The 19,134-nt window shown below is 42.7% G+C and overlaps 2 protein-coding genes across 4 annotated transcripts in view; both read left to right on the top strand.

Moving 5' to 3' along the window:
• The window catches only part of SNCAIP (synuclein alpha interacting protein), a 372,935-nt gene that overhangs the window by 150,970 nt on the left and 202,831 nt on the right, over nucleotides 1-19,134 (top strand). The window lies entirely within an intron of this gene.
• LOC138283895 (olfactory receptor class A-like protein 1) lies at nucleotides 8,890-10,507 on the top strand. Its single transcript, XM_069222144.1, has one exon. It carries the CDS (start codon nucleotides 9,030-9,032, stop codon nucleotides 10,035-10,037), a length of 1,008 nt encoding a protein of 335 aa, XP_069078245.1. The 5' UTR covers nucleotides 8,890-9,029; the 3' UTR covers nucleotides 10,038-10,507.

Genomic DNA, 19,134 nt, shown 5'->3' with positions numbered 1-19,134 from the left:
ATTAAGGAGGCCTTGGTATAAAGGAGGGATTTTTTTGGGTAGAATAGTGTTCATAGTCTAAGCGCTTATTTCAACCACCTTGCCTCCTTTAACTGAAATACTAAACGTTCAGCACTGTGCACATATTCAGGTTACTGCTCCACCTTTATCTCTTGTACTGTAGCACCCCTGAGAGAAATTAAAGACCTCTGATGTGTTGGAGGAGGAGGAGGGGGCGGGGCATTCGACGTGAAGCAACTCTACATAAAGTAAGTGAACATTTCTTTAAAAAAAACAGAAGCAAATAGGTCTCTCCTATACAAGAGGTTTTGGCTTTGCAAAGGTTGTTTAGCCATGTTGTACAGCAGCGTGGCAGGTGAGGCCCAGCGCCTGGAGCCCAATATACACCGCTGAAGGTCAGGACCAGTACGTACGGGGTCTGGAGCAGGACCTGTTCGTAGTTGGATGCTGAGTGCAGTGTATTATTAAATAAATCTCAGCAATTCACTGGAAAAACTTTGTTGAATGTTACTTAAGGTTGCCTTCCTCAGAATACATTAACATATTTATGAAAAGCTCTGAACTTCCCTGACAAAAAAACAGCTAAATTGAAATTATGGTTCCAAAGCAAAACCTCAAAGCCACGACAATTCATCAGTTGTGGTGCACTACACGAACCAAAACACAAGCACCTATCATGTGGTGCTCCTAACCTCACAAATTACATCACTGATAAATTCTCAATTGCAATCTTTAGTGACATCACTGAAGACATCCGAAACGACATCAGTGACTCAAATGAAATCTTCTGTGATGTCTTCGGAGTTATGCCCCCCTCACCTCATTCAGCAATAAATAAATACTTATATTTAAACGCGTGGCAGCGGGTTATATTTGTATTGTGTAAATCCTTGATTCAAATTGCATTAGGAATACATTTCCAGCAGGAGTAAAATCAGTTTCCACATCTCATTAACTAGAAATAACATGGTTTCCTAACTGGGACAGTTGCATGCATTATGACTTCCGATAGTATCATAGGAGAACAGGGTCATCATCCTCATAGACTTGTGTATAGAATGAGTTGACCCTACATAGCTTGTTAGAGGCAGAATTCATTGTGTCTCAATCAAACAGGATGTATAGAGTGCAGCTAATCATCCACTAGGTTATCCAGGCTCTGAGAACAAAGCTGCTAAGGGGCTCATTTGATCAGCCAGTGACCTTTCCTGAATGGCAGAAGAGAGGATGAGGCCTGTAGGTGAGTGGGGAGATCGTTCCAGGATTTCACTGTGAGGTAGGAGGAGCATGCTCAGCTGATGCTTCAGCTGATGCAGGGGGTGTGAGGGAGAGGGAAGCGGAGCGCAGGTGTCCGGAGGGTTGGTGGAAGTTCAGACGGTGGTTGATGTATGCTGGTCCTTGATTGTGAAGGGCCTTGTAGATATGAATCAGCATCTTAAATTTACATCTCTTCTGAATGGGAAACCAGTAGACCTTCTTGAGGTATGGGGTAGTGTGGGTTTATCTGGGGAGGCCGAGGATGAGTCTAGCCTCTGGATTCTGTATGGTATGTAGTATCTTCAGGAGGTGCATGGTGATTCCTATGTAGTGTGTGTTGACGTAGTGCAGCCAGCTGGTTTCTAGGGCTTGAGTGACGGTTCTTTTGGTGCTAGCAAGGAGGCATTTGAAGTTCTTGCGGAGCATGCGAAGAAGGAGGAAGCATGTGCAGGAGATGCGTTGGTCTGGTTTTCATGGTGTGCTTGCTTTCTAGGATGATTCCATGGTTGTGAGCGTGGTCTGTTGGAGTGGGTGCTGGTCCTAGTTTGGTAGGCCACCAGGAGTCGTTCCATGGGGAGTTGTTGTTCCTAAAGATCAGCCCTTCTGTTTTGTCTGTATTGAGTTTTAGACACTTCTTGTTCCTCCAGTTGGTGATGCCCATTATGCACCTGCGGAAGTTGGCCTTTGTAGTGGAGGTGTCTTCTTATAGCAAGAGGACGAGCTATGTGTCATATGCATAGCATATAATGTTCATTCAGTGAGTTCTGACAATGTTGACCAAGGTGTTCATGTAGATGTTGAACAGTGTAGAGCTGAGGGACAAGCATTGAGTGACGCCTCAGATGATGATTTGGGGTTCTGAGGTGAAAGGTGGTAAGCAGATTCTCTAGGTTCGTCCATTGAGGAAGGATTGGATCCATTTGAGGGCGCCTCCTTATACTTCTGATGTGATGAAGCCTTTTTGATAAAGGTGTGTTGGGATACAATGGTGAATGCTGCTGGGAGGTCGAGAAGGATCAGTGTTTCTGTTTCTCCCTGGTTGAGGAGGGTTCTTATGTCTGTGGTAGCTATCAGCATTTTTGGTGCTGTGGTTGGTGCGAAATTCGGATTGGGAGTGGTCCAGAAGATTGTTGATCTCCACGGGTTCTGTGAGTTAGCAGTTGGTGGTCTTTTTGAGGAGTTTGGTGGAATAGGGGAGCAGATAGATGGGATGATAGTTCTTGAGTTTGATGGGGTTGGCGGGAGGTTTCTTGAGAAGGGGTTTGATTTCCACGTGTTTGCATACTACTTGTGGAAGGTGTCCGTTGTTATGGATGAGTTGATGATGAAGGTGAGCTCACTGTTGATCATCTTACTTTGAGGTTGAACATTTGGTGGGGACAGGGATCTGTGAGTGTTCCTGCGTGGAGGAAATTCATGATGGCTGTGGTGTTTTGTGAGGTGCGCTAGTCCCAGACGATAAGCACGTGGTCAGCGATAGCATTAGGTTTTTTTTTTATCTGTGGGAGCGAGGAGACTGAGGATGTCGGCGGGGTGGGTTGGGGTTGGACGTTTTTGAAGATGGTGGAGATCTTGTTGTGGAAGAAGTCCACCAGGGTGTCTCAGGCTTCCTGAGAAGAGATGATGTTTTTGGTGGCTGAGGGGTTGGAGAACGCTTCAGCGATGTTAAAGAGTTCTTTGGTTTGGTTAGAGCTGGCTGCGATGTGTTTGGCCAGTAGTTGCAAGATATGCGCTCTCTAGATGGCAGTGTTTCCACCCTGTCCTAGTAGGGACCCTCACTCTAGTCTGGGTAAGGTAGTTGCACAAGTAAGACAACATCTGCTCACCCCCTTGGTAGCTTGGCATGAGCAGTCAGGCTTATCTCAGAGGCAACTTGTAAAATACACACACACACACGCGTTCTTCTGACGTGCTGTGATGAAAATCTGGGGCCTGTGCTGAAAAATGGGACCATGCTCTGGTGTGGGAAACTGTGATGGGTCAAATCCTTGCAGCGAATCATCGGTTCAGAATTATGCTGTGATACCATGCGTGGATTTTCTTCTTGTAGCACCAAAAACCTCCTTCAAGGTCCCAAAACTAGATTTGGCACCACTTGGCAGGGCTCTAAGCAGAGGAGCTCAAATACTGGCAGATGAAGTATTTGATGTCCTTGAGACTTGTTAACGGGAAGCAAGCTCAACTCAAGACCTTGGAGAACCTTGGAAAGCAGGCTGTAGAAAGCAAAGTCCAGTCCTTTCACTCCCTGGACAGAAGCAGCAGGCGAGCACAACAAAGCAACAGGCAGAGTGGCAGTGGCTTCTAGAGCATCCAGCTCCTCTTCCTGGCAGAATGTCCTCAGGCCAGAACGGTTCTAACTTTATGGGGTCAGAGGTCCGGTACCTATACCCATTTCTGTTTATGAAGTAAGCAAACTTCAAAGAGAAGTCTTGTAGTGTACATGACCCTGCCTTTCCCTGCAATGGCCCCAGATACACTCCATGGGGTTGGAGACTGCTTTGTGTAAGGACAGGCACAGCCCTATTCAGGTGCAAGTGTCAGCTCCTCCCACCAATATAGCTCAGAAGACCCATCAGGAAATGCAGGGCCCAACTCGGCTCCCTTTGTGTGACTGTCTAGAGTGAGTTCACAAACAGCACAACTGCCATCCTGACTCAGACGTTTATTCCACAGACAGGTAGAGGCACAGAATGGTTAAGCAAGAAAATGCCCACTTTCTAAATTGGCATTTCCAGACTTACAATTCAAAAACCAGCTTCACCAAAATATCTATTTTTAAATTCTGAGTTCAGATACCCCAAACTCCAAATCTCTAGCTGCTCCCAATGGGAAATTACACTTAAAAGATATTTCAAAGCAATCCCCGTGTTACCCTATGGGAGAGACAGGTCTTGCAATAGTGGAAACCGAATTTAATCCCAAGGTTACCCTGTGGGAGAGATAGGCCTTTCAGTAGTGAAAAATAAATTTAGCAGTATTTCACTATCAGGCATGTAAAACACACCAGTACATGTTCTACCTTTTAAATACATGGCACCCTGCTCCTGGTCTACCTTGGGCCTACCTTAGGGGTGACTTACATGTAGGAAAAGGGAATGTTTGGTCCTGGCAAGTGGGTGCACTTGCCAGGTTGAAATTACAGTTTAAAATTGCACACACAGGCACTGCAGTGGCAGGCGTGAGACTTATTTACAGGGCTACTCATGTGGGTGGCACAATTAGGGCTGCAGGCCCAGTAGTAGCATTTGATTTACAGGCCCTGGGCACAAACCATGCACTATACTAGGGACTTACTAGTAAATCAGAAATGCCAATCATGGAGATACTAATCACCAATACATTTTAGAAAGAGAGAATATGCACTTTAGCACTGGTTAGCAGTAGTAAAGTGTCCAGTGTCGTAAAGCCTACAAAAGCAGGCCAGAAAAAATAGTAGGAAGTATGCAAAAAGTTTGGGGATAACCCTGCAAAAAAGGGCCAGGTCTAACAGTGGTGTTGGGATGACTTGAAGGTAGCTTGGTCTGTGGTCTCCTTGGTAGTGTGCCAGTTCCTTTCTAGTTGCTTGCAGTTGAGTTTCATGTGATGGTGAATTGGGCGATGGCGTGGTCTGTCCAGGTGAGCTCGGTGACATAGGTGTACTTGACTTTGTCACTGGCTGTGGAGAAGGGGTCAAGCTTGTGTCCTGCGTAGTGTGTAGGATCGGGGATGACTTTGGTGAGGCCAGTATTGTTCGTGCTTTCGAGTAGGTTGGCGGTGTTGTTGAGGTCATCAAGGTGATAACTGAGATTCCCAAATAAGATGTACTGTTTGGAGTCGATAGTGAGGGGAGCGTTGGATTTGTGGATGTTGTCGCAAAAACTGGGGCATTGTCCTAGAAGTTTGTATGCAAAGGGTGCCTCTAATAGCGTTTTTACCTTCAATTTGGAGTTGTAAATTGAGGTGCTCCATGATCGGGGTGGTGTCGTCTACGGTGGTGCAATGAACTAGTTTTGGTTCTTTGTGAATGATGTTGGTTCCCACCGTATTTTTGCTGATGCAGTCCCTGTGTGCTAGCTTGTAGCCATCTTGAGTTGCTGAGGCGATGTTGGGAGTGGATGTGAGGTTGAGCCTGGTCTTGGGGAGGAGGATGACGTCAGGGGTCAGGGAGGTGATGGTGTCCCAGATCTCGGTGGCGTGCTTGCAGAGCGATCATGTGTTGAGTAGGAGGCAATGGAGTTTTTCTGAAGAAGTCGTAGTTGACATGGTCAGCTTGATGGCGGTTACTGTGCATGTGCAAGTGTCTCAGGAGATTTGATAGTGCCGTTGATCGTGGAGAAATGCAGCAGCAGTTGTTTCGGAGTCTGGGGTCTAGGCATTGTCCAGGCTCCGCATTCATTAAGTAGATCCTGTGAGGAGGGAGGGGTGCTGGGAAGTGGTGGGTGGGGCCTGTGGAGGTGGGAAGTGGGAGGAAGATGCAGTGGGAAAAAGCAGCGGGGAAAAAGGCAGAAAAGGGAGGTGTGGAGAAACAACAGAAATTAAGAAAATTAAGACAAAACTAAACAAAGATTAAACAAAGATGAGTTAAATAGGGATGAGCACAATAACACAATAACAAAGTGAACCCTTTGGTACCCCTCCATCTAGAAATGCTGAGGCACCTCTAAAAAGCAAAGCACGTCAAATCGCCACCTTTTCTTAAAATTTGAAGAACCTATAGGTTTTTCAATCTGAAAATTTGCATCAGTGAAGATTTTCAAGAATGTTTCTAAGAAAAGATCCTTTGTGCTGATTGACTCTTCCAAGAGAACATTCTTAGAGCAGTAGGCCCCAAAACCAGAGTTGGCAGCTTCTTTACTTCAAGATATTTTTAATACTCAAGAGCTTTGAATTTTTTTTTAATGATTTTTCATCTCCAGTGTGTCATTTTTCGGGCAAGCATAGCAGCCCGCAAGCAATGCTTTTCTACCTGTTGTAATCTATTCTGTGGGCTTTAAACACGCCCATCACTTTCATTTATTCCTGGGCTTGCCTTTCACTAATCCCTTGATGTATGTAATTGGTAAATGCTTTACGTTTGTCCCGCCTTGAGGCTCTTTTGTTACGCCTTCCAGACTGACCATGTTACATGGATTATTGCACGGTAGCCCATATATTTTCGGGAGGTAAAACTACTTTTTTCTTTTGTCTCTCCCCTTCATGCTGCATTGCGGCCATGACCCTTTGAGCGTGAACTGTGCAAACTCGATCAGCGGTATTGGAGCGCTCATCACATTGTCCACATTGTTACCAAACAAGAGTAATTTCAATTTTGTTTTTGTATCTCCTCTTAGTGCTCCATTGCTTTAAAAAAACCCTTGTAATTGGTAAATGCTTTACCTAAATAAAAACACTGAAATCATCGAAGCGGCTCTCCCGGCACAGTGGGAGAGCCAGTACTACAATATTCACTGCACTTTGGGAAATTCGCCCCATAATGCTTTGCAAGCATTCTTTTTCAAAACATGTTTGCCTATAACTCAGCCTGTGGTGGTCCTAGGACAAAGGGAACACCACCAAAAACGTTCAGTGCAACACACACTCTCTGTCCAGGTCATCTCTGGGTCCCCACACTAGGTTAGCGGGGACCCCAAAATAATAACCCCTTCCACCATTCAGTGTCTTTTTAATGTCTCTCATGGCTGGAACGTTGTTTTACAGGTGAGAGTAGTTTGTGTTTTAAGGGTCATGTTTGTAATTTCATTGTAGCTCTTAAAATATGTAATGTATTATGACTCCATAGTGGCTAATTATATGGTTACACTGTATTACTTTCTGCCAGTCTGTTTTCATGTGGTTATGACCTTTAGGGGCTATATATAGGGTTACAAGACCATGTTTCTTACAAATGCTATTTTTGTGTGATGTGCTCTAGGGCAGTGTTGTCCAACCTTTTTATCGCCGCGGACCGGTAAATGTTTGATAATTTTTCCGTGGCCCGCTTGTCCCATTGTGTGACAAGCGGGCCACGGAAAAATTATCAAACATTTACCGCCCGCCACAGTGGGGCGGCCCGGTGCCGATTGATCCACGGACCGGCACCGGTCCGCGGTCCGGGGGTTGGGGAACACTGCTCTAGGGGCTGTTCTGAACATTACAAACAACATACTACAATATTTGCGGCATTCGGAAACTCACCCCATAATGCTTTGCAGGGCATTACTTTTACAAAACATTTTGCTCATAACTCAGCCTGCGGTGGTCCTAGGACAATGGGGCCACCTTCATAACATTCACCACAACATGCTCTTTCTGTCTAGATCATCTCTGGGTCTCCCCACTAGGTTAGTGGGGACACCACAATAATAACTCATCCCACCATTCAGTGCATTTTTAACCTTTCTTATGGCTGAAACTTTTGCTTTGCACCTGGGAGTAGTTTGTGTTTCAAGGGCCTTGTTTGAAAAAATATTCCAGTAGGCCTACTAGTCCTTTAGTTATATGCAGGGCTTCTGGAATTATGTGACAGAAAGAACCAAAATATGCAGCAGGGTTGACCAATTTATGTGGAAAAAAAAAAAGTGCAGTTACGCATTTACAATGCCAAGAGCTCCAACTCAAGTAAATGTAAGACCTATTGCATTACAAATGCTTGTTTCCATTCCTGCCTGGTGACATCAACTTAAGTTGTCTTTATTCTGATACACTTGCAATTAATTCACTATTTTTTTCTTTTTGTATATTTAAGATGCTAATATATACATTTAAACGTTGCCCTATTTAACTGTATTACATCTTTTTATTTGTGTTTATTACTGATACTTCCACCTTGTTGGAAAAAGAAGCTTTGTGTTTGGTCCAGAAAGAAGCTAGCTTGTTTAGCTTAGGAGGTTACTGTTCTGCCTAGCTGACACTAGTCTAAATCAACCGCATCCATGGCAGTGGAACTCATAAGCGCTTCAATGCTTCATCAGGAGCAGTAAGCCCCATGCAAATACCCATACCATACTACAGTCAGTATGAAGTAAATAAGGTAATTAGAAAAAATTGGACAATGTGAAAGTATGAAAATACAGTAGACCTACAAAGACACTTGATTATTTCTGTATATGTGTGGACACTTGTCAAATTGATACGTGTTTGTTATTGTGAGAACCTAGAACCTGGCTATTTTATGTTATTACCCATTTCCTTTGAATAATCCAAGGCATTCAAAATGTTTGATTTCCCAGTGAAATAACTTAAACTAAAATCAATGTTATATGTTTAAGCTGTCTTTAAAACACGTTCAGTTTTTGCACGACAGTGTTTGCATATCTTAAAAAATGGACAACTTAAATACCCTCATGAATTGTGCTGGCTAAATTGTTGAAGGAGACACCGAAGAAAAATATAAAGTGATCAATTCTAAATAAATAAAAAAATCGGGACTGTCCCTCCTAAAGAGTCATACATGGGTAATGTGTAATATATTTTAAAATGCTCATGTGTTTTTGTACTGCCTCATTTATTTCAATTAAACAACACACTGTTCAGCAAAATTCCCCTGTGGGCTGGCAGCATGTTGCCACCTTTTAAGGCGTTTCTAGGAAACATAATTGAGTGACTAGTGTTTTCTTCATACTCATCTCCCAAGATGTTTTCCGCAAACAGTGTTATTATGAGACTGGGCTCTACTGCTTTGTTTTTCGGTTATGCTGTTTTTGTGCCAAGGATATCCTGTGTCAATATGCCGTCAAAAAGGAAACTGTGGCATCTAAGCCTTTTGGACACCGAAAGCTGTTGACCACGAACAAGTTCAATTTTTTCTTTAAACTATGGAGCTTTCTGAAAGTGCTGCGGAGATCATCGCCTCTGCTGTTTTAATCTTGGTGAGCTTGATTGGGAATGCTTTACTCATCTTTTGCACCTGGCGATGCATCATCAGACGCTTGCCCACATCGTTTTCCCTGATCTTCAGTCTTGCCGTGTCGCACCTTGCCAAGAACCTGGTGGTGAATGTTATGATCATTGTCGTTCGTTCTGGAGGTGCTTTTGATTCAACTGCGTGCAAGATTGGTCGATTCACCGCTGCACTGTCTACTGTTCTCGCCATCTGGTTTACGCTGTACCTGGCAGTTTTTTATTGCACAAAGCTGAACAGAGTGGTCCATCCCTTGAGTTCTCCTCCGAGTAGGAAGTGGCGCAAGTATCACTTGTTTGCTGTCTTTACTCTGTGGATTGCTGGTGTGGCAGTGTGCTGTCCTATTTTAGTGTATGGTGAAAAGAAGGCAAGTGTGCTTGTGGAAAATGGAACTTACCAAAACATCATTTTACTGCATGATGGATGCCAGGTCAACTATGCGCAAGAGCAGGTTGATTTAATTTATGGACAGATCTTCTTGGTTGTTATTGAACTTCTTCCCTTGGTTTTGTTGCTCCTCGTCACCTTCTGGATAGGACTACTCTGTTGCGAGCGCAAGAAAGCTACCTATGGTGATATCTACATTGGCGAAGATGCCACTGAGGCTGAAGTCTTGAGGGCATCGAAGCTTGTCGTTTTGCTGATGGTCCTGGTCACTGTCCTGTGGGTGGCTCATTTTGTCTTGATCCATCTCCGGGAAGACCTGATGTCCTATCCTTTCATTCCAGCAGTGCGGATGGTCTTGTTTTCCGGTTACTCTGCTCTCAGTCCATATCTCCTCATGCTGATTAATTACAAAGTGAGAGTGCAGCTGCGGTCCATGAGGCCCTTCTGCTGTCCAAATGTGAAGAAATCCGTACATCCTGTCGTGAAGAAGCACATTCCTGAAATGGCTGTCCCAGAATCTTCTCCGTGCACTTGACCAAAGACTCCAAAGTCACATTAAACTTTTGGCAGTACCGTTTATGACTTCTTCAAAGCACTTAGGAGCTCAAAAGAAGGAGGCTTGTGAGCTACTGCATGTGCTGGAGACCAAGCGACAACCGAAGAAGCTGCTGTGAACCATTTTCAAACAATTTATGTACGCAGAAAACAAACAACGTTACATTGTTTGTATGCATCTGTTAAGCACCAGCAGGTTACACAACGCAGAAATTAGCGTCCTTTCATAATTTATAAGCCCCATATATGCTGTTCTGTACTGAAAATAGCTTGTATAGCATTCGAAGCATTTTGAGGTTCAAGATGCAGGCTATCTTTTTGTGAACATCGCTGTGCTATGCTCTAATAATAAGCTACAACTTGCATCATGAGGGAGTGAAGCCGTTGATCCGTTGCTGCTGCAGACGTCTTAATGTTAACGTCTTAGCATGACCTATTGCAAAGCTGCGTTTCAAGAAAATAAAGGAAAATGCTTTGGCTTCCTGTATTACTTTATTTGGTCAGCAGTTTTGCGCTGTTGTGTGTTCTGGCTGTTGTTGGGTTTGAATTCCCACACCACATGTTTTCCCAGGTTTTCTGTATTGAGTAAAACCATATTTGTATTTTTGTCCAGAATGCGCTCCCACACATACCAGTATTATGTGGTAATAGGGGAATTTTAAGGATTTTGGAGGCCCTTGGCACCTTTGAATTTATGATTCAATTTCAGCATGTTCCATGCCCTCTTTGGCCAGGCCACTGACAGTGCACAGGTGCATCCAAACTTTAAATGTGTTTACATCTAATATTGAGGGATTGTGCATTTTCACTATTGTAACACAGCGACTGCTCACTAATATTATTGCAGATAACCCCTGTGACCCCCATCCATTTCTCATGTGAGGTTCTGTTTTGATTTAAAATACACTTTTTTATGACTGCTGCATGAAACAAACAATATTTCTCAGCAAAATGCCTGAAACAAGACTCCTTACATCACCCACCTTAACGATAAATTAAAGGAAAACGGTATTTAACTGTATCTAAAGCTATCTGTTTAAGAATTATTTGAAGATCACCGGGACAAGACTCTGCAGAAGAGCACCAGTTTATCATGTGCCCCCGGGCAGGAAGAGCCCACTTTACCTATTCCTTAAAACGTCTCTACATGGTCACTGTAACCTATTCAGGATGTACTAGAGGTTGTTCTTCTTGAGTGTAGATTATTTTAGGCAAGGAGTTCACTGGATCAGCTAAACGCGTTGGGTAGTTGAGAAGGGGCACCCGCATTCCAAAAGCATTAACAGACCAGGTAGATAAACGATGGGCATGCGCTCTACAAAAGACAGATTAACAAGGGCTTGCTGTGTTTATCCTCATATTTTCATCTCACCTTGCTTCATCAGGTGCTCTTTTTACGCTGCAGTATTTTTGTAATTATGCACTTGGAGATCACGTACCTCGGAGTACTTTAGGTTTGCATGTGTTGCCCTTGCGTTCCTTCTTACAGCCGCTGTGAACTGCTCTGCACTGGGGTGTTTTAGCCACTCTGACCTTTGGAAATAAGCTGTGCCTTTTTTTATTTTTATTAACGGGCACTTGTGCTGGGATTGATGATACCTGTCACGTTAACATGCTTCACTCGCGATGTTTCAATGACTTGTAAAAATAATAAACCTTCCAACTTTGGTGTGGAGAGTTCGGTGGTGGGATCAGTCAAATGACGTGTCAACTCTATCATTGTGCGCCCACTGTAGTTATTCATTATTGACTCTTGTCAAACAGAACCAAATGCAGCAGGGTATAAATGTGACCAGCGAATAGCTTTAAGCGAGGGGAATCTGCCTGAAATCTTATTGGCAGTTGGAATATTTTGGGCGTGTTGTGTGGAGGATCTGTGAGGAATTAGGAATGGTTGACATCTCAGCCCCTTTTTATTCTCCATTTCTTATTGTAAGAGCAATTTGTCTTTTCCTTCCAGGTCAGTAGGCTGGACCCATGTAGCCTTTGACCTCTGATCTCAAGCTGCTCCTGATAGCGGCCTTCATCACTCAAAGCATTTGCCCGTGCAGTCTTGATTAACGCAGCCTCTTGTCTCTTATTGACCGCAATTCAGTGCTCCGTTACTTTAGAAGCCTATTTGCGCCTCCACATATTGTTTCGGGTCTCGTAAAGTGTTGGTTTGTGCTTAATCTTCGTCATGAAATCGCAGTCGCAGGACGTCTAAGGGATGCGTGGGTCTCCTCGGCTGCTTTGAACTGTTATGTCTTCTTCCAGGAGTCGGACCGCAGGCCCTGCGCCGCGCCCGGATGTGAGTCAGTGGCCGGTGACCGTGCGGCGGAGCAGCGTGTGATCGCTGCATGTGACTGCTGGAGGGAGCGGAATCACCATGGGGAACACAAACTGCGGCACGCTACGCGGTTTAAGCCATAAACCATACATGGGACTTAAATCATAGTGTTTTACGGTTCCGTGCGTGCAGTGTCTACGGTGCCCTCCTGACCTCTGCGCTTCCCATCACCTGGCCTTTCTTCCCCGACACAAGGCAGCTGGCCATCTGGGATTCTGCATAATTTACGTGACGCCCTGAAAGTCCCTGAAATATTGTTCCCTGGCCTGTCCGACGAATGCTTATTATTCTGTTGCCACGACGCGATGCCGTATCTCACATTTGATATGTGTAATTTCTCATTTTAATAGGGCAGTGGTGTGGAGTTCGATTACCTCAATTCGTGGACAGTAATATAAATCACGGCAGAGAAAACGTCGACATTTCATGCTAAGGAAAAGAGTCAAATATGTCCATTGCTCTATTTAAGGTACCCATGGTGGTTAAAGGAAATGCGAAAAACGTCTTCCTCGTGGTGGAATGTGACATTCCCATTAAGTTAGTTCTTAAACTGGTACTAATAGGGTGACGTCTGTCACATCATGCAGCATTATGCCGCTTAATGTGGCTTTTCTTGCTACATGATTTAGTCAACCTTGCTGCATAATTCCAGTGGCCCTGTTTATAGCTTGTGCGCTATGTTAAACCTATGCACACACCTTGCATTCTATCGTTAGTATGGCCTTGCAGTGTTAAGCGTCTGCACATTCCATCCTTGGTGTTGCATATTCAAACACACCCACCCGGGGCTAGTTTTGTTTCTAAGTTGTAACTTGTAAATATCAGTTTATCTGTGGTTCTGTTTTTGTTTATAGTCAATATTGCTTGTTATTGATGATACAATACATATCAATATTTGAAATCATGGCTAGAGGAATTGCTAGGGTGCTTGCGCTAATTTTGGTTTATCTGGCTTGTACTTTGCCAGGCATGGTGATGTAGGACTGTATTAATTAGAGATAGAGAATGCTGTTGGTAGGTTAATATATTCCTCTAACCAGCCTATCTGGACCATGTTGGGTAGGTGCTAGGTGTTCTGTTTAATATATTCTGTTTTTTGCTTTGTGCAAAGTGACACCCTACTATATGACATTTCTCTGCTATTCTATATGGGTCTCATCTGTTCTTTTTAATGTTTTGTGTAGAACATTGTGTGTGTTGTTACTTAGTGGTAAGTCCTGTTGTGAGCAAGTTGGCACCCTACTATTCATACATTGTTCTGTGTAACTTGACCAACGAGATCCTGTGGTGGTTTTAAGTTCTGTTGGTAGCAATTTAAAATTATGTATGTATTGTGTTAAATGCATGTGCTGTTGTTCTGTCAAGATTGTTTTGTTGGAAGGTTATGCTGTCCCGTGGAATGATGCACACAATGCAAATCTTATAGCCCTTAAGGGATCAGATACATTGTGATCATTTAGTTAAAAATGAAGACCAAGTAATTAAGAAGGTATGTTGCTGGTGTTTTCATATGAGGAAATGTCAGATGTAATGGTGTTTCATCATTGTTGTTCGTTGATACTCTCAGCTATGGCAGTACCAAGCCTCCATAATTATCTTCCTGAATCAAACCAGTGGGATTCGGATCAGAAGATGTAGTATATTCCATAAAATACATTGTCCCTCTGCCTTGTCACGAGGTGAGCCATCGATGTTCAGGTCTGAGGATGGCATCAGTAGGTTGCTCTTAAAGTGGAGTAGAGCATCTCCCTTGTCTTTACCCTCTCTGTGTCATGAGCACATGTCCTCCCCACAACAAAATTTGCCCCAGGCCATCGTATTTCACCATTCTCCTCTTAGGTAACTCCCAGCACATCATCCAGGATTGGCTCCCTCCCCCCTCCACACACAGCCCTTCTGGCATGAAGAAGATATCCCTTCTTGCCTGTCCTCCCAGAGCACTTGCGCATATTGGCCTTAGCTGGAAGGAAGCGATCTGAGATATAAGGGTCCCCCACCAGATTTCCCTCAGAAGTGCGTGAGCGGTCCAGGAGTGGTTAAGGTTGAACAAGGACAGGGAGCTAGCTTTGAAGATAAGAGAGATTAATGCATTGTAAGGTTGATTTAGCAAAAGGTTCCAGTAGCAAGTTTACTTGGATGTGAGATAGAAGGCAAGGGGAACCTGATTTGGAACAGCTATTTTTTTACAGGGATGAGGAGTAAAGTGTATTCTAGAGTAAGGATCTCAAATTCCATTGAAAATGGGACTTCCTTCACCAGACTGAAGTGCATATCATGATTGCGACACCACTCCTATTACAGAACAGCACAACTGCATTCTGCACTAGACACCAAGTCCAGTGCCTGTTTTGAGAACTGCTTTCTGCCACCCATTTGTATTGAAGGCTGTTCAGTTTTGTTCTGTGTTATTTGATTGGTGCTGTACTACAAGATCAACATTGTTCAGGGTTCTGTTCATCGTCATTCTCAGGTCTCCCTTAGAAGTGCATCGAGCAGCATTGCTAGGGCATCGGATATGCTTTGCTTGACAGTGGATCTTAGTCCCCCAGTTCAAAGTCTCACCATCACCGATTGTTCAGTGAACGTTCTTCGTCTTCACTAACACATACTTGGCAATTCTGCTGATAAAGGAGATATGTTACTACATCTCTGGAAAGCACAGCAAAATAGTTTTTTGAGTTTTCCCACATCCTATACTTTTTCACAAAGCTGCAAGTGAATACATTAAGAAGTCACAGCCAGCTACCAGCAAAGGAAGAGAATTTCTAACATCTTCTAAAAGCCACAGTTGATGGTGAAGCGATGTCTTAGTGTTAGACAGCCAAAATTGCTCAGCTCATTCATTTGCCATCTTATTTATTTCTTGTGATCGCACCCGGATCATATCCACAATGTAAGTTAATCTGATGTGGCTCCGTGTCCTCATGTGATTTTCTGTAATGCCATCATTTGGCATAAAGCTATTTCTGCTGACAAAGGGTGTCTCTTTTGTTCATTGAACAAAGACAATTGTGTATGTATAGATCTACAAAAGCTCCAACCACCACACTACACCTGTGCCACCCAGAAAGAGCAGTGAAGCATTCATGCCCAGAAACTAAGACTGATGTTTCCTCCACTTTTCTAGCAAGCACATTACATCAAAAGAACCAGAAAAGTCTACTCAAATCCATAATTAACGATGGGCAAGAGAATCAAATTTCCTAAGGCACCTGAATTAAAAGTTAAAATGAAAGCGCTGCAACAGGGTTTTGAAGATCAAGGAAGGAAAACAGTAAATCTTTTATTAAGTTGTAAGGGAATCAAAAAGGAACTTATTACTATCAAGGACCGGTAACAATAATGCATTTGCTGTCTTCTGGGGTGAAGGAGGCTTCCTAACATTCTTAACAGCTTAGGTAAGAACTTTCTAGAAGACTCTTCATTTGCTTCTCAATGGGGTCCTTTCTTGGTGTCTCAAAGCACAGGGTGGCAGCTGCACCAGGAAAAGATGTAAATATTTGTTCCAGAAATGGATATTAACGTCAGAGCTGCAGTGATCCCCTTGGCAAGCATGGAACTCCTAAAATAGAAAGCCCAACCTGTCCAAGATCACATACCCCCAACAAACCCTGCGCATCTTTGCTAATTACCTAGAACAAATGGGATACCTCCCTTAGATAAAATAAGGAACACTCGAGGGTGGGAATGCTGGCAGAACCACTTACCCCATTGGCACATTTTGCACCATGGAATCCAGATCAACAGACCCCAGCTGGATGACTCAGAAACCCATCACTGCTGCAAGAGAAAGGAGGTGTATACTAGCCATCCTCTGAAGTGGAAGCCAGATCACCCATTCACCCTGCATGTTTGATTTCCTTCCAGTTTCTGCTCCTCTTAAACATTTTTCCTTTGTGGTGGAGGTAGGACAAAAAGTGTGCTCTTTTGAACTTAATGCTACAATAAAAACAAACTGGTTCCCATGTGGCACCCTTTCTTGCCAATGAGGAGCTTACATCCACAAGACATAGTTGTTTTTTTCAGATTTTTAGAATTGGAACATATGAATGTTTTCTGTTTGGAAGTGGCCTTAATATGAATATCTGACTCAAAGGAAAAGTGCACCATAACAGACAACACACATTATGAATGAAAACTGACCAATATTTAGTATTCAGACCCTTGGGTGATATATTTTTTGTTTATGCTGGAAAGAAGAAACTAAAGTTAAGGTTGCTACAGGAAAAGATAAAACGGGAAACCTGTTTGAAGATGGGCTAGCAAAATTGCAAAACATCTTGTGGTAAAGGGGCGTTGCCTCATAAAAGGAGCACATAATTGATGTTAAGGGGCAACCCAGTATCCCTGGGAATCTGGATACATATGTATAAAACACCATGCGATTACCTTCGGGGAAGTTTTGATGTTTAGGCTTTCATGGTAACATGCAATCTATCACACGGTTGTATGAAGTTAGCAGTGCTTTAATCACTGTGTATTCATGTCAGATTAGACAGAAACAATAACAGGTGCTCTAATAAATGGTACGGTGAAAGTGCTGGGTGCTGAAAGTGAACAGTGTTCAAATGTATTACTTAAAATAAATAAACAATTAGGAAAAAATGGTTGCCTTAAAGTATGTGTTGTGGATTGTGAAAAATCGAAATTGAGGTATGGGGTTTACCTTCCAACTACGTACGAGTCAAATGTAAGATCTGGGTATATGGATTGCAATAATACTCGTTCAAATCTAGGAATATGAAATTAATCATTTCTAAAACAATCAAGGCACATTGCATTTTGTTAAATCTTTGTATCCCCCTTATGTAAAAACAATGAGTGGTTGAACTGGTAAGCACTGGTTAGGAAATCGAAAGACATTCATTGTGAAAACATGAATGATAATCAATACTGTATTGAAGTATTTGTGCCCAAGCAAACGTTTCAGTTCCTAGGACTTGTATCTCTGTTTCACTCCCCCCATGCGTTGGAACGATGACTGGCCACATATGGATACATTGCTGTTGGCTGTTGTCTTGAACAGTGTGGATGTATCTGGATAATGATAAAACCAATACGTCTACAAAACCTTCTGGTCAGTAGTAACTATTATTGCCTTATAGGTGGCTGTTGGTTTCTGCCGAAAATAACAGTTAAGGCACCGGGGGAGATCTAATGTGTCTAAAAGTAGTGTGAGCAATACTGGTGATGCACTTAACCGCTTACGCGGACCAGTTAAAGATCCACATTGTTTATAGATTGTTTATTTTAAGTAATACAGTTGCCGACTTATTACATTGATCACCTAGCACTTTCATGTGCCGTTTATTGGAGTACCCATTGTTTCTGTCTACTTTGAGATAGATGCACCCTGAATAAACCTGTTATACTTCATACAACTGTGTGTTAAATTGTGTGTCGTAAAAAGAGCTAGCATCAGTACATAGGCCGAGAAGTGGCACATGGCCTTCCTGTGTCCACGAGGAGGAGCTAGGCAAAGACCCTCTTGCAAGTGCAAAGTGAGATGGCATTTTCTGACCTGATAAAACAATTGAAACAAATAGTTAATCGCATTATATTACTTTCACAGCAAGTTTTAAAATGTACATGTTACAATTGAAGCTTTTCTCCATTAAGTCAGTCATATTTTATATTCATGTTTATATATACTTTGAAGGAATCTTAGCTGCACAAAGTCAGTGTAGAACTCTAGTCCTTGGAAGTATGAATGCAAATCTCATTACTAATATTTTTATTACATTTTAGTTTACAGCTTGTTTGAAATTGTTTTCTCCAGTTCACTCATTTTCTTTATACTTGATTTTAACTTTCAGCCTGTTCTTACGCTCTCCAGATGTTGACAGATGTGTAAAATGAAAGAGCTGCGAAGTGAGAGGGGAAATTTAGTAATTCCCAGTATCACAATCCAGTTAAATTTGGGAGCTGGGTTGAAAACCTATGCTTAATCTGGACAATAGATGCCAACTCAACCGCTACAGCAAGGCCCCTCATACCTTTTTAAAAAAAATCCTATGCAAAAATGTTTCCTGAAACTAAATTATGACTAAAACACACACACACTCTTTCTCTCTCCTTTATAGTATTAATGTGAGCATCGTGGCACATCTATCATTATACTATTTTATAATGTAGCATTTTCCCAAGAGCTCTCAGTTTTGAGAGATGTAGGACTTTAATCACGGGAGCTAAAGTAGTTTCTCCAGAATCACACAGTGTGCTTAAATGAAAATGACAATCATTGTTTGCAAGAACTGTTGTTTGCAGCCTAAGCTATGAATCACATTCTGCAAAGCATAATGTAGTCACTCTAATGTGGAGCCCTCCACTGATCAAAATCACCCAAAATAAAAAATTGAAATAAAATTATAAAATGCATATATGACGTCGTGCCAGAGAATTATGGGCCTGATTACAACTTTGGAGGAGAATGTGACGGATATACCACCAGCCGTATTATGAGTTCCATAGGATATAATGGACTCGTAATACGGCTGGTGGTATATCCGTCCCATTTGGGACGGATTAACACCTTCCTCCAAAGTTGTAATCAGGCCCTATGTGTCCTAATTAAATTCAGAACTTGACACAAGTGAAAATCCTCGTAAGAGGAAAAGTGCTGATGCTTAACAGCCCAGTTCTGTTGTAGCAAATCTGCTTCTGGGACAGGAAGATATGAACATTTTTATAATACTCTTCTCTCTCTCTCATTAAAAATTTATGAAACGTGTTCCATGGGATCTGCTTT

The sequence above is a fragment of the Pleurodeles waltl genome, chromosome 1_1, assembly GCF_031143425.1.
Source record: "Pleurodeles waltl isolate 20211129_DDA chromosome 1_1, aPleWal1.hap1.20221129, whole genome shotgun sequence".
NCBI lineage: Eukaryota > Metazoa > Chordata > Amphibia > Caudata > Salamandridae > Pleurodeles > Pleurodeles waltl.
The sequence above is the reverse complement of the archived record's forward strand: the minus strand, read 5'-3'. Positions and strand labels throughout refer to the sequence as shown.

Bases quoted from the DNA above. Each gene is read 5' to 3' on its own strand.
- LOC138283895 (XM_069222144.1), top strand. From the start codon at position 9,030: ATGGAGCTTTCTGAAAGTGCTGCGGAGATCATCGCCTCTGCTGTTTTA.